We start from the raw sequence: 16,329 nt of genomic DNA, 5'->3' as shown, positions 1-16,329 counted from the left end.
CTCTGTCCACCTCCACCCTGGGCCTCTTCTGCCCATCCCAACACACAAAAGCCTCCTGGCCACAGGCTCCAGCCCTAACCGGTGGTTACTTCTGAGAGTGAGACACTGAGCCCTGAACATGGCACCAGCAGGCCTGCAGGTGACAGTGCTGTTGGCAACCAACCTTTCTGGAAACGCCTGAGGATGTCAAGCATAGAACAAAATGTCTGAGCCACTATTTACTCTATTTCTTTTTTTTTTTTTTTTTTTTTGGAGACGGAGTTTCGCTCTTGTTACCCAGGCTGGAGTGCAATGGCGCGATCTCAGCTCACCGCAACCTCCACCTCCTGGGTTCAGGCAATTCTCCTGCCTCAGCCTCCTGAGTAGCTGGGATTACAGGCACTCGCCATCATGCCCAGCTAATTTTTTGTATTTTTAGTAGAGACGGGGTTTCACCATGTTGACCAGGATGGTCTCGATCTCTTGACCTCGTGATCCACCTGCCTTGGCCTCCCAAAGTGCTGGGATTACAGGCGTGAAACACTGTGCCCAGCCTATTTACTCTATTTCTGCAACGGCCCCCAGCATAGATATTAGTATCCCTACTTTGCAGGTAAGAAGCAGGGCTTAAGAGTGATTAAGCACAAGACCATAGCACTTTTATCTAGTCTGCCATGCTGCCTTTCAGCATCATACAAATGCATGGATCAGAGCTGCATGGGCCACACACTGCTGTAGAAGTAGAAGTAGACTCTGGCTGGACACAGTGGCTCCCGCCTGTAGTTCCAGCAACTTAGGAGTCCAAGGCAGGAGGATTGCTTGAGGCCAGGAGTTTGAGGCCAGCCTGGGCAACACAGTGAGACTCAAAAAAAATTTAAAAGAGGACAATGGATTGAAGGGAGAGTGCTGACATCTCCTGGACCACTGGGTTCAGCTCAGCAGCCCAGGCCTACCATGGCTAACAAAGGAAACAAAGAGAAGGTGTAACTCTCATTCCTTCTAGAGCTGCATATACAAGACCCTCCACTGGGCCAACACACCAGTTACTGAGGTGTGCACGCCACGCCCAGCAGCCTGGTTTCATACTGCCAGGTTGTTCCTGCCCATAGACAATGCCCTCCAGTCAGCTCCAACAGCTGCCCTCTGGCCAGTCAGACTGCCTCTTTGCACACGTCATTCTGTAACCTTAACTTTCAAGGGAAATCAGCTTGCATGCCCATCACAAACCTTCCCAGAGACCTCATGACCAAATGGCTCTCTGCCTTGTACTTGCAGAGATAAGGACTGAAATGCAAACGTTATGCTTTCTTTCTCTGCTCTGACACTCAAACTCCCTGGTTGGCCAGAGACCTTGTGTCCCTCTGCCTTCCTTACCTACTACCAGGTAGTTTTGTGAGTTATTCTTTTGTTTTTTGTAAAATGATGGTAGAGTGGTTTTTAAGTGCTTATCTTGTAGAGATACATTCTGAAATACAAAGGAAACAACATAACGTCTGGGACTTATTTCAAAATAGCCTGGATACGGTTTCAATAAAACAAGATCGTACCTACCAATAATTGTTGAAGCTGGGTGATGAGTACATCTAAGTCACTATATTAGTCTCTCTGCTTTTATGTATGTTTGAAAATTAAAAATTAAAAATTAAAACAAAAAAATTAAAAATATTCACAGAAAGTTGTTTTTCTCCAATAATTGCCAGAAAGTCTACTTTGTTTTCTGGTCCAACGTTTATTCAGGGGTACACATGCAGGATGTGCAGGTTTGTTACACAGGTAAATGTGTGCCATGGTAGTTTGCTGCACAGATCCTCTCATCACCTAGGTATCAAGCCCAGCATCCACTAGCCATTCTTCCTGATGCTCTCCCTCCTCCTACCCTCCACCCTCCAACAGGCCCCAGTATGTGTCGTTCTCTACAACGTGTCCATGTGTTCTCATCATTCAGCTCTCACTTATAAGTGAGAACATGCGATATTTGGTTTTCTGTTCCTGTGTTAGTTTGCTGAGGATAATAGCTTCCAGCTCCATCCAGTCCCTGCAAAGGACATGACCCCGTTCTTTTTTAGGGCTGCACAGTATTCCATAATATATATGTGCCACATTTTCTTTATCCAGTTTATCATTGAAGGGCATTTAGGTTAGCTCCATGTCTTTGCTATCGTGACACACAAAAAAATTATCTGGGCATGGTGGCACATGCCTGTAGTCCCAGCTACTCAGGAGGCTGAGGTAGGAGAATCACTTGAACCCAAGAAGTGGAGATTGCACCACTGCACTCAGGGCAAGACTCTATCTCAAAAACAATGACAACAAAATTAACATGCTTACTCTATTTTTTTTTTTAAGAGACAAGATCTCACTATGTTGCCCATGTTGGTCTCACACTTCTGAGTTCAAGTGATCCTCCCATCTCAGCCTCCCATAGTGCTAGGATTACAGGCATGAGCCACCACACCTGGCTATTACTCTAAAATTTATATGAAATGCAAAGGACCTAAAGTAGCCAAAGAATTTTGAAAGAACAACAACAAAGCTGAAGAATATGCACTGTAAGACTTTCTGTAAGATCCACACAGAAGGCCAGGCACGGTGGCTCATGCCTGTAATCGTAGCACTTTGGGAGGCCAAGGCAGGTAGATTGCCTGAGCTCAGGAGTTCGAAACCAGCCTGGGGAACACGGTGAAATCCCATCTCTACTGAAATACAAAAAATTAGCCGGGCATGGCAGCGTGTGCCTGTAGTCCCAGCTACTTGGGAGGCTGTCAGGAGAATTGCTTGAATTCGGAAGGCAGAAGTTACAGTGAGCCGAGACTGTGCCACTGTACTCCAGTCTGGGAAACAGAGCACAACTCCATCTCCAGAAAAAAAAAAAAAAATCCACACAGATCAAACGAATCAACAGAACAGGACAGAGTCCAGAAAAGGACCACACACATGGTCAATGATTTTCAACAAAAGCATCAAAGTAACTCAATTAGATATGACATTGGGTATTAACACTACATTGATCACTCAAAATATCCTTTGTTTTCTTCTAACATAAAAAAAATTCAAAGATCAAAACTCAAAACACACAAAGTAATATGTACTACATGCAGTGACAAGATCCCCATAATTGCCTGGGCATGGTGGCTCACACCTGTAATCCCAGCACTTTGGGAGGACAAGGTGGGCAGATCACTTGAGCTCAGGAGTTCAAGACCAGCCTGGGCAACATGGCAAAACCGCATCCCTACAAAAACTACAAAAATTAGCCAGACATGGTGGCACAGTCCTGTAGTCCTAGCTACTTGGGAGGCTGAGGGCGGATGATGGCTTGAGGTTGCAGTGAGCCAAGATCACACCACTGCACTCTAGCCTGTGCATCAGAGTGAGACCCTGTCTTCCCCTCACCTCACTACCCCAAGCAACTGACACTAAATTCTCGTTCTCTTCAAAGCATATTTTACCCATATCTGAGCGATACTTCCATATACATATGTCTCCATTTTATTCAGCTGGTAGCACACTAGAACCACATCTACACTATGCTTTTATACTTCTATATCTTAGAGGCCTTTCCAAAGAAGCCCCACAAAAAGTTCTTCCTTACGATTTTTATGACCACACAGCACCACTTCTCTCATGAATAGACAAATCTGTCTGGTTGACCCTACACTCTGCCAAGTCAGGCTGTTTCTGGATCCTGTGCCAAAGCAGAACAGCTTTTGAAGTAAATTTCTGAGAAATACTGTGTGGAGAAAGAAAGCTTACAATGGTACCAAATGATAATGAAGTCAAGAACATGATAAGCAACATTCTTAGCCAAAAGCTGAATAGAACTAGAGCTGAAAGAAAACCATCACTTCAGTAGTTTATAAAACACCATAATACATATCTCCTTCCATCCTTCTGTGTGGGGCAGGGGGGTAGGAGACGGCTGATACTCGACACTCGCCAGAAGTGCTCAACGGGTGCCAGGTATCCGAATATCACACCAAATAGCTCAGTGAAAACCTTCATACACGATAAAAATACAATGGAAGGTAGGGGGTGCTTACATTAATGTCTTTCGAAAAGAAAATGCACATTGATAATATTTCTAGAACCTTTGATGAAAAACCCAAAACAAACAAAATTTTATGACAGAGACAACTGATCAAAGAATATCAGTTATCAGTTAAAATGTGGAATTAAAACTACTTTCTTTCTGTTGATGAACACATGTCCCTATTTCATGTCTTAAATGAGAAAACCCTATTCATCCTACCTTAGCAGCCCTCACAGCTTTGATCTTCAACAGCATGTCCACAAAAGCCACTCTCACTTTCTCCGAATTGTCGTGGAGACTGTATCTGAGAGCTGGCAGGAGCTGCTCTAACAATGGGTGGCTCAGTTTGTTATCCAATATCATTGGCAGACACTGCAACAGAAAGAAAAACAGTTCAAAATCAGAACATGCCAATGAAAGGTTCAGGTGGGAAAACTTAATTAAAGAAAACATTCGTTTCCATCTTTACTGGAACTACTAGTTAAATAAATATATTTACAGAAAATAACATGTTTTCTAGGATGATTTCATATAAAAGGCATACTTTTTTTTTTTTTTTTAAAGGCTAGTCAAGTGAAGCAGTGGGAGTGGAGAAGGAACAAAGAAATCTGTAACTGGCTGTGATCAACTAGTTGTAAATACCACTGCACTCGGACCGGCCAAAAGGCATACTTTTAATGAACTGGTATAGTTCCAACCACTGCTATTTGGTCCATCCATCGTTTTGTTCAAATAAGATTAAAGCAATTATAAAAGAAATCTTCAATGCTCTCTCTTAGCTAAATTTTAGAGGATTTCTGAGTTGAAAGAAACACAGAATGACTACTGGTCACATGGTCTCCAAAGGTACCAGGTCCAAGAACTCTGCATTTCCTGACTCAATACTGCGTGAGGATGGGAGGAACAGAACCAGCGTGTGTGACTCCAATGCTCTCTCAGCTGACCACAGTCCCCATGTAACAGGTGGTGCTCAGGCTGGGCCCTTGAGCTCCAGCACTGCTCAAGCTCTACTGCCTTCTCCGTCCTGTTTCAGAAGAAAGGACGTTTTCATAGGTTTTTGTTAAAAGTATACACAAGCATGCCAAAAACGTATATTTTAATGATGATCATTTTTTTAAAATACAGCTCTTCTTCCAAAGCACTGTGCTGAAGGGCAGTCTGATCTGAATCATCTGCTCCACCTGTGTCCACAGTCTCCCCCTGACCCTGCCCTCCCACTGGCCACTGGCCACCACCTACCTTGCCAGCTCCCCAACATCCCACAGCCCCTGTAGCTCCTGCTACAACACTGTGTTCTCCTAATTCTCCTACGATCTTTCTTCTGTAGATTCTCTGCTGACTCTTCCTTTACTCCAGAGCCCACCAATCCTTCCTCACAGGCGACCCATCTGGGCCCGGGAGGCATCTCAGTGCAGCCCTGCAAGGGTTTCCTCAGAAGCATGAAAGCAGCAGACTGTGATCATAAGATCAGGACCAAGAGAAGCCTGGCCAGGGAGCTGCAGCCGCTTTGGGTGACAACAACGGGAAGGAGCAGGTGAACTTCAGAGAACTCCAGGAAGGGAAAGACAGGACGTGGGCGAAGGAGGAGGAAGCAAGAACAGCACGAGTGAGCAACTCAGCAGGTGGCATCGCTACTTCCAGAAGAAAAAGAGGAGCAAGGGGGAGAGAGGAAAATCAATAAAACTCTCAGATGGCAGCAGGTTTGGAAAAGATGGGCAGTAACTCAGCAGAGGAGACAGGGTGGTTGCTATGACATGCCACCAAGGCCCTATCAGAAATGAAGTACTCACCCCAGCTGTCCTGGGGCTGCTGAGCTGCCCTTGCCATCAGCATGCCTGGGGATGGCCTCCTGAAGAAAATGCCTTCTTCCTGGGCAGCCAGTATGCAATGGTGGGTCAGCATGGGCCCAGTCTAAAGGGCTCTGCTGGCTCCAGAGCTGCCTGTGGGTCTGCACGAGGCCTTCCCAGGGTGTGTCATGGCTTAAAGTCTCCTCCCTTCCACAGATGTGCATCCCAGGAGCACTTCCTAATATGCATGCTGTGGATAATCTTAATCTCAGAGCTACCTTTTGGTCACCTGAGCAGAGCTCTCAAGAAGACGTTTGTCTGTAAACTGGGACCAGCCTCATGCAAACTACACTCAGAGTAAGGTGGGTGCAAGAAGTACATGGGTCCCTGACTCTTCACAGCACTTAAAGAACAAGAGCATTCAACCAAAAACAAAGAGGAGGAAGAGGGACTGCGGGTTTACAACGACACCCAGAAGGACAAAGGAATGTTCTAGGAATGAATTCTGCTCAGAGATCAAAAAAGTCTAGTGAAGCGTTCACATGAAATTAACCTTGGCTAGAAATGCTTTACTGGAGTAGTGGACACAGAAGATGCTTTACAGTGGACTGGGGAATAGCAGGAAATGGAGACAGAACATTTAGGTGACCGCTGAACTAAGACTCTTTTGAGAGTAAGAAGGCTGTTCCTAACAACTACAGCAGAGCAATAGGCATGAGCCCAAATGTCTGATCACTCAACAAACACAGACATGCTCCTCAGAATATCTTTCCGCAAAGAGGAGAGATGGAGTAGCCTCTGCCTCAGATGCAGATGTGAACATGCTTACAAACCTATAGGAAGAATACTTCTGAGAGGGAGAGGTTGAACATGCACAGAAAAAAAAAAATTTTTTTTTTTTGAGACAAGGTCTGGCTGTATCACCCAGGCTGGAGTGCGGTGGCACAATCTCGGCTCACTGCAACCTCGCTTCCCAGGCTCAAGCCATGCTCCCACCTCAGCCTCCCAAGTAGCTGGGACTACACAGGTGCATACCACCATGCCTGGCTAATATTTTTTTCGTATTTTTGTAGAGACAGGGTTTCGCCACTCTACTCAGGCTGGTCTTGGGCTCATGAACTCAAGCAATCCACCCACTCTGGCCTCCCAAAGTGCTGGGATTACAGGCGTGAGCCATTGCACCTAGCCCAGAAAACTTTTCAAATAGAGAAAATAAGCAAGCAGGTTCCTGAGAAGTGGGGAAGAAGATCCACAGGAGCCCCCACTGGGTCACGGCCGTAAGGCCGGAGAGCCGCTCTGAAAATGTCTGTTTTGCACATGAGGGAAGAAGTCCCCTGCTTTGTGCTCAGAGGAGTCAGAGCTTCTAAACAGTTGATTCCAGTGGTGGGAAAGTGAGATCATTTCTTCTTAGGTCATCTCGCAGGCCTTTAAGAAATTCTCTGAATTGGCCTCTCTGAGAGCTTTACAGATTCTCCAAACCCAACCTCCAAAAGCATTTGTTATTGCAGCCTGGGTAGCCCCCTCCCTCTGGTTCATTCCACATCCAGCCGTCTTGCATTTTCTCACCAAAGTCAGGGAGAAGAAAAGATCAATGGCCACCTCACTGCCATCTACCATACATATTATAATTTCTATAAACCTAAGACAGTTCAGGTTGCTTAGAAAATAAAATGTGAGTTCCTCTTGCAAAGTTTGAGCTACTATTGGTGTTGGTGATGGGTGGGAGACACTAAAAAATTACTCAAGTGAATCCAAATATAGTCTATGTACAAGGTTCTGTGCAAAGCATATTTCTCCAAGACATTGCACAAAGAGAAAAAAGAATAAATTCAACAGTACTGGGACCGCTTCCCTCCTTACACTAAAAACTATTAGTTCAAGTAGTCATTTTTTGTAGAAAACACTTTTAATTTGGTTTTTAAAAACCTTACTTTGGATATACAACAAAATGTCAAAAATGTTATCTCTGTGGAGTAGGATTACAGGTATTATATTAATCTTTTTCTTTTTCTGTTTTTCTAATTATTCTACAATAAATAAACATTACTTACATAATTTTAAAAATCTTACCTTAAAGACAGAACAACGAACATCAGCTGAGCTCGCGTCAAACGCCAGTTCCCCAGTCACCTTCTTCAGGAGGTCAATAAGAATGGTCGGGGGCATCATTTCCCAGTACTTGGAAGTTATTTTACAAACACCAAGGATCCCTGTGGAACGGACCATCGGATAAGGATCTTCTAAAAGGCTCTATAAGTAGGAGGGGAGAAAGGCTTAAAAACCTTGACTTAATTCCCTTCATTTCAACATCTGCTTCACACATGAGCACTTTGGGGATTTGTAACTTAATCAGAGAAACTTTGAGCATAGAAACACTGGACACATAGGGATTCCTAGACCTGAGATTACTTGCTATCACTTTTAAAGCAGAGTATCTAAGAAGATCAAACCAGAAACATGTGATTCCTTATTTGCCACATCCCCTGACAGCAGGGCCTCAAAACCAGCTCTGTCATTCAGTGAGATCTGCAGACTCAGCCTTTTAGAGCCAAGAATAAAATAATTCTACTTGTAATGAACTGATCCAGACCATGCTCATCAGTGGTACTAAACATTCAAAAGGAGACAATGAGGCAGTAAGTCCCCCAATGGGAATACTCAACATCACCAGGAAATAATCTCATGCAACAAAACCCCAAAGAAAAACATGAATCAGATCAACTGTCTCATTTACCACCAGTTTATAGGAAATACAAAGGGCAGAGAAACACACTAATGGCATCACAGGAATGGGTTCTATAAAATCCAGACTGCTGAAAATATCATAGAATAATCTGGCTTCTTCAGTAACAACAAAAATAGCAAGTTTCAAGAAAACAAAACACAGCAAGATTGTGGCGAGGGAGCTCATGGTCCAGGAGACTTAAGCGACATGTCAGTTAGTCACAGCACATGGGCCTTAGAGAAACGTCCAAACAAAACAAGAAAATGGGAACAACAAATGGGTACCCCAAGACATTAAGGAATCATCGTTCATTTATCTTTAGCTTTGATCATGGCATGATTTAAAAAAAAAAAAAAGATTATCTTTTACCAAAACCTTCTGACCCATTTAGAGCTGAGATGTTATGATGGATGTCCCAAATGTTTCAAGACAGGGGAAGAAGAAATCGGATTGGGATTAGTCAGCAATGAGTAAAACTGTGTTGTGGGCACACAGGGGTTATTACTCCAGCCTCTTTTTTATTATGCATGACATTTTCTATTAGGAACGTTGAAAAACACAACAGAATTCTTACTACTTTTTAAATTAGAAAATGCTTCAAGTTAAAATTAAGCATTTACCCCATCTCCTCCCCCAAATTTGACCAAAATGACAAATAATAGAGAAAAGTTCTTAGCAATAATAGAAACAAAAACACGAAGAAATTTCTGGAAGAAAGAAAGGGAATAAGGAACAGATTCATGGAGAAAAGAGCATAAAAGGTTGGAACCTACACATTCCTAAGTGAGGGTGCTCTAAAGACAGGAGGCCCTTACCACAGAGAGCTCACATAAGCCCCGAACCCAGAGTCCAGGTTACAGAGGAGAGAGGCCGAGGTGTTCGTGACAAGGGCTGCAAACAACTCCTGATGAGGTGTACAGGCCAGCAGGAGTTCAGGAGCAAGGATGTGCCCGCCCAGGATAAAGTCTTTCTTTCTTTTTGAGATAGAGTCTTGCTCTGTCACCCAGGCTGGAGTGCAGTGGCCTGATCTCAGCTCGCTGCAACCTCTGCCTCCTGGGTTCAAGTGATTCTCCTGACTCAGCCTCCTAAGTAGCTGGGATTATAGGTGCCCACCATCACACTCAGCTAATTTTTGCATTTTTAGTAGACACGGGGTTTCACCATGTTGATCAGGCTGGTCTCGAACTCCTGACCTACTGATCTGCCAGCCTTGGCCTCCCAAAGTGCTGGGATTACAGGTGTGAGCCACCACACCCAGCCTGAGACTTAAAAATGGTTTCTAAACCAAGTGTGTAATCTGCCAGGAAGAGTTCCTGAAATAAATACTGGGCAACAGACAAAGAACAACAAATAAAGAGGCAGCAATAACTCTAAGCTTCCAAAATGGCAAAAGAAGGGAGAGCAGTGCCACTCAGAAGGAAAGGGCCCTTTGTACTTAGGTAGCGAGGAGTCACCTGCTTGCCTGCTCCTTCTCCACAGAAACTAAGGAGAGCCTACCTGCTGTGGCACTCTGCTCATTTAGGCAAACCTGAGACACAACTCTACACACTACAGAGGAACATCTGCTAACTATCTTACTAACCCAATCCTTTATCCAAACATAAGAATGGAAAAGATGATCAGTCATTTAAGAAAAAGCAAACAGCAGGCCGGGCGCGGTGGCTCAAGCCTGTAATCCCAGCACTTTGGGAGGCTGAGGCGAGTGGATCACGAGGTCAAGAGATCGAGACCATCCTGGTCAACATTGTGAAACCCCGTCTCTACTAATACAAAAAAAAAAAAAAATTAGCTGGGCATGGTGATGTGGGCCTGTAATCCCAGCTACTCAGGAGGCTGAGGCAGGAGAATTGCCTGAACCCAGGAGGCGGAGGTTGCGGTGAGCCGAGATCGCGCCATTGCACTCCAGCCTGGGTAACGAGAGCGAAACTCCGTCTCAAAAAAAAAAAAAAAAAAAAAAAGAAAAAGAAAAAGCAAACAGCAAGAAACTAGAAAAGAACTTTAGGAATCTCAGGGCTTGTCCTTGGGATTCACAAGTTTTTATGTATTTTGTTTTCTATGAATTACTTTCAATAATAACCTTTAAAAAGAATAAAAAGATATTCTGGACAATCACCTTACAACCACATCCTCTCCGGGCTCAGTGCCCACATTTGCAATTACACCGTCACCAGATAATCACTCAAAATGATGGCACATGATTTCCAATGCTGTTTCTGTCACATCTCTTTATTTACAAACAGAGTCCTCTTTTTTTTTTTGAGACGGAGTTTTGCTAGTTACCCAGGCTGGAGTGCAATGGTGTGATCTCGGCTCACCGCAACCTCCGCCTCCTGGGTTCAGGCAATTCTCCTGCCTCAGCCTCCTGAGTAGCTGGGATTACACGCACGCGCCACCGTGCCCAGCTAATTTTTTGTATTTTTAGTAGAGACGGAGTTTCACCATGTTGACCAGGATGGTCTCAATCTCTTGACCTCATGATCCACCTGCCTAGGCCTCCCAAAGTGCTGGGATTACAGGCATGAGCCACCACGCCCGGCGAGTCCTCTTCTTTTTTGAAACAGGGTCTTGCTCTGTCACCCAGGCTGAAGTGTAGTGGCATAATCTTAGCTCACTGCAGCCTTGACCTTCCAGCCTCAAGCCACATCTTAACATCCTAACACCTCATCTGAAAAACCAACTGCCACAGTCATTATTTGTAAGCTTGCCCTGAAATATAACCACTGTTTGGTCATTATGCCACTCAACACCTTTATGATAGGCAATATCCCGATTCCACTTACAGAGAAAGACACAGAGAAGTTAAGTGACTTGCCCAAAACTACACAGCTATTAAGTGAGAGTGGTAAAATCTGACCCCAGGGAGCAGGTGGCTGACATGGCGGACAGCAGAGCACGTGCTTTACCCACTGTATGACACCGTCTCTCCACTGGGGAAACAACAAACACAGGCATGAAACGTTTAAAACCACACACAGTAACAAATAATTAAATGTTTCAAAAGTAGAAAAAGACACCATGGGTCCACACTGCTGCAGAAGGCCCCAGGGAGAATTGACGTCTCTCGAAGAATATCCCAGGTTTAGAAACCATTCCATGTGGAGCAGAGCTCCGGCTGCTACAGGGGAGGTGGGGACACACAAGCAGTACGTGCCGTAGCCGGGACAAAGCTGGTATCTGTAAGAAGCTTGACCACCTGCAGTACGTACATAGAGCTCTTCAAACTGTTTCTGAATTTCACTATCCATTTCAATAGTGTGAAAACTTGGATCCCTAATAGGAAATGCTTCAACAAACAACAATGCAGCATTTGATCGAACTTCGGAGTTTCTGGCCTATAATAATAAAAGAAGAGTATTTCAAAATCCCAAAGAGTTAACACACAAAGACTCGAGTACAGTGTTCCCAAAGCAATACTTTAATTATCTTGATACAGATTTATTTTCAAATTACAGACAATTATAATATTTAAATTGACCAAACTTGGCTCAGTTCAATGTCAATAGATACTAAGAAAAGATCAAGCTTCCTCATTTCAAAGCCCACTTCATGTCACTAAGAAGTGGTCACCCCACATCCTCACTAAAGATACCGGGTGTCTGCACTGAAAGTCATGTGTGTTTGCTCGATCTCCAGGACCCAGACAGCCCAGGCCAGCACTACAGACCACCCACAGCCTCAGCTGTTTGCTTTATGGCATGTCTCTAATCTCCTTCCCCAAACATGGTTACTTCAAAATAACTGTGTAGTTAGCACTAAACCAAGCCAGATTTCCAGTAAAATGGAACCAAGAGATGCTTTTAATAAGAGAAAAAAACATTTGTTCAAAAATTTCACAAAGCACTCAGTCTCCAGTCTTATTTTTACTATTTTATTACGATTTTGAATTAGGGTTTACTAAATTCAAAAGCACAAGCAGTACGTTCTAAACACAGATAAACTACTTAAAATTTATACCTTTAGTCCTCTCCAAAGAATGGGTTTATATAATCTATAAAGCATCTCTTCCACTCCCTGCCGAACTTTCTTTTGATGGTGAAAGTAACTCAGAACCTAAGGACCAAAAAAAAAAAAGGAAAAGGAAAAGGAAGGCATTAATAACAACAACAAAAGCATTTGAAAAGAGCAACAGGGAGAAGTGTTCTCTGCACCACAAGTAGGCTCTGGCTGGCACCCACATGTCATGACAATTCTTTAGCAGGAGTAACTTCAATGGACATAGGACAGTCCTAAATGCAGTCAATCACAAAAAAGAAATCTACAGCTGAAATAAAAAGATTAACGGCCTTGGGCAATAAAATGGTTTGGGTTCCAGTTTCTGCTATTCTGCCAACAGCCACATAACCTCAAAAAAAGACTCGTTTAAACCTCTGACCTTCAGGATAAAATGCAAAAGGGGAGCACGTAAAGGAGATTCCTGAGTGGTTCTTAGAGCTCATGCTTGTTCCAAAAGGCTAACTAAACCTCTTTATAACCAACATCTGCTAACTGTTCCATGGCTTTGTAACAAGGAGGTATCACGCTTAGTGACCCCTCACTATACAAGATTAATTTAGGCATCAGGTTCCTCCCAAAACTGTCATGAAAAATCAAAAAATGATCATTCTTGTAGCTTTCATTCTTCTTTTCCTACCCACTTCTTTTTCACAGTCAGAATCTTCCCAAAATTCTTTGTAGACTCATGTACCTAACAACAATCAATTTTGCCTTACTTCCCTATTCACACCTTTTGGGGCTAAACTTAATGAGTGAGAAATGAAATTTTTGCAAAATTAAACAAGCTGTAAAACAATAGCCTATACTTTAAGTGAGCTTGTATCAACTTTACCCTGGAAGAACTACAGTATGGGGATTATTTTTTTCTGATTATTATTTTGGAGTTTTTATTGACAGTGCTAAGTGAAATTAGTCTATAGTTTGCTTTTAGTATATAATACTATTAAGTATTGATATCAACAGTATACTTGCTTCATAGAAAGATTTTCTAAACAGCTTAAGAATTAATTCATATGCCATAAAATCCACTCTTTTAAAGTATACAATTCAGTGGCTTTCAGTATATTTAGAGCTTTGCTACCATTATAACGATCTAATTCCAAAACATTTTCATCAACAGTACGGAGATTTTTAATTTCGAATGATGTCTGAAGCACCACCTTTCAATATCAATAAAATGACTTATCAGATAAATTTATTATTTATCAAATAAAAACAATTTGAGGAAGAAACTATAATGTGTTATAAGCAGTGATAAAAACAATTACTTGGAGTTGAGTAACACATTTCACTTGAGTGAAATCTAATATTCTCCCTTTAAATTCTTTTTGTGCATTTTTCCATAAATTTACCAAATAGTGATATCTATACTTCTGATATCTTAACTACTCAGACTACCATGGCACAAAATAACATATTGAAACATACATCATTCACATATAAACTGTACATATAGTTTAAATAAACATGAATACAGTTTACATAAACATATGTAGTTTAATATGATGCAATTCTTTCTACTAAATAAAATCTGAAACACCAAATCATGTATGTGAAACAACCCAAACTGACTACAATTGAATAAAGCCACACTGAGACTGGGGACAGGGTAGTAGGGGTAGGACAGGAAGTTCACTGAATATATTTATCCTAAATATATGCAATCACAATTTTTAAATCCTCTGGAAAACTCAGTCTAGATAAATCTCTGGGTTCTTTATCCTTGTGTAACTTAAATCATTAATAATGCAAAGAAACTTTTTTTATACATTCAAAATTAATTAGCATATTTACATTTCTATAAATAGCAGTAGTTTCACTATACAACAAAACAAAGAAATGGGTAGTCTTCATTCACTTGGTTTCTTATATGATTGCCAAAACTAACAGCAAGCAAACAAGGCATCTCATGGGTTAGAACACTGATCAACAGCAACTGCTTCATTTAACCAAACACAGCAGACCACATTTTCCCATTCCTCCTGCCAGGATCCTTATGATCCATCACACACCTATCAGTGTAGTAATGACACTGATGATAGAATCTTATCTAGTCAATCAATTTATAATTATTAATATAAAGGCAAAGTTCATATCTTAATTCTGAGATTACCTTTACAAAATATCAAGAGAAATAATCAAAACATTTATTCATTTAGTTTGCAGAACAGCAAAATTGGAATTTAATATGTAAAATAATAAGAGTAATTTCAAATACTCTCTAATATCTTTGGAAAAAAATGATAGTAGCCATTAGAAACCGATAATTTAAGGTCATTCAAATACAATACTGACCATCTCAACGACAATACACCTTTGCTTTCCTCATTAAAACTCTGGTGGCAGGAATAAAACTGCCAGACATCAAATATCAAGGTTCTGAGAAATCCCAACTGATGTCTGTGAAAGCTTAACTTAATTTTAAAATTTAACCGAAACAATGATCTAAAAACAAAACAGAGGAAACATTATTTCAAAAACAATCTGCTCACAATCTTACCTCCCGCACTTTGGAGTGCACTGGAGATCTCCTTGGAAGGTGTATCCCGTGGAACATGAAGTCCTGGATGCAATCATTTTCAATTGTCTGAAATAACAAATGCAATGCAAAGCACTTGGTGTGTGTGAGTCCTACTGATGACCTGGCAAGCAGTGCAGCATTCGAGTACAAAAAGAGTCTGATCTGTCCATCTTACATTTCATGAAGAAAAAACCTGGATCCTTTTGTCCAAGCTTTCTTATTGCAAGTCCTTGCTTCTTAGAATTCCTTTGGTTTTCATGTATCAAGAATGCTTAGCTTCTTTTTATTTGATGAAATGTCAACTCTGTGCCAAATGGCAAGGTAAGCTTCCACCTACCACTCAAGGCTAGTTCAAATCAGACAAATTTCAGAGACTGAGTGCATGTTGAGTGTGAAGCCCCCTCTTCTGACTCCTCACTGACCTGGACAACCTTCAGAAGATGGGATTTGTTCCAACAGCCTCCACAGAATTAAAACAGAACTATGTATACGGTGGAAACTGTAAATAAGATATTTCTAATGTGACATGTTCTGAGGTGGTACATTGACCATCTTAAAAAAAAGAAAAAAAAAAAAAGATCTTTCAGGGCCACATTGAGAAGGGCTCAGCAAGGAAGGTGTAGGAAGCCCCTCATCGGCCCCACGCACTAATGGTACTCAGGGTGCAGCAACTGGGGAAAGGCCTAGCCTCTAAGACTAGCAAAAAACTCCAGTGGACCCCATGGTTTGCACCTGTACTCTATGCCTGCCCTCACACATGTGCGGGATTTCTATGGCTTTAGGGAAGAACCTAAGGAAACCCTCCTAGGGTTAATACTAATACAAACCAGATTCTGCAGATGCTCAAGTCCCTCTTCTCCATCATATTTGAAAATATTTCTTTCACCTGAAGTCACTTAGCATCACTTAATGTGGGACAACCACACATTGTCTGACTTGCAATGCAAGATGAGATACACAGCACTACCTGGGAAATTAGTTGTGCCATAAAAGTTGAATCCAAACCTTTAGAGCTAACTACCAGAATGCTACATTCTACAGGACAATTGGTCCAGTTTCCTCACACGCCAATGCATAGGTTTAAAAAAAAAAGAAAAGGAAGGAGGCAGGCTCTAGAATAAGCGATTTTAATGGTATAACAAGCAACTGTCATGGGGCAACCTGTTGAATCCTAATTCAAAAAACTCGAAGGAAACACTTTGAGATCATTGGAAAAATTTTAATGTGGCTTGACTGTTTTAAAAAATACCAAAAATTTACTGTCAGTTTTAGGTCTTACAATGGCATTCTATAA

General features: G+C 42.0%; 1 protein-coding gene across 1 annotated transcript in view; it reads right to left on the bottom strand.

The window, feature by feature from the left end:
- NCAPG2 (non-SMC condensin II complex subunit G2) overlaps window positions 1–16,329 on the bottom strand; it is an 83,518-nt gene that overhangs the window by 41,017 nt on the left and 26,172 nt on the right. The window contains exons 9-13 of the mRNA XM_064366991.1: window positions 15,015–15,101; window positions 12,476–12,571; window positions 11,728–11,853; window positions 7,867–8,046; window positions 4,229–4,381 (exon numbers count right to left, since the gene is read on the bottom strand). Of these exons, the coding sequence (XP_064223061.1) occupies window positions 4,229–4,381; window positions 7,867–8,046; window positions 11,728–11,853; window positions 12,476–12,571; window positions 15,015–15,101 (642 nt within the window). The remainder of the gene's footprint in view (window positions 1–4,228; window positions 4,382–7,866; window positions 8,047–11,727; window positions 11,854–12,475; window positions 12,572–15,014; window positions 15,102–16,329) is intronic.

This window comes from Aotus nancymaae, unplaced genomic scaffold, assembly GCF_030222135.1.
Source record: "Aotus nancymaae isolate 86718 unplaced genomic scaffold, 86718_ANA_hifiasm-v0.15.2.pri h1tg000002l, whole genome shotgun sequence".
In the NCBI taxonomy this organism is placed as follows: domain Eukaryota; kingdom Metazoa; phylum Chordata; class Mammalia; order Primates; family Aotidae; genus Aotus; species Aotus nancymaae.
This window is presented reverse-complemented; position numbering and strand designations above follow the sequence as displayed.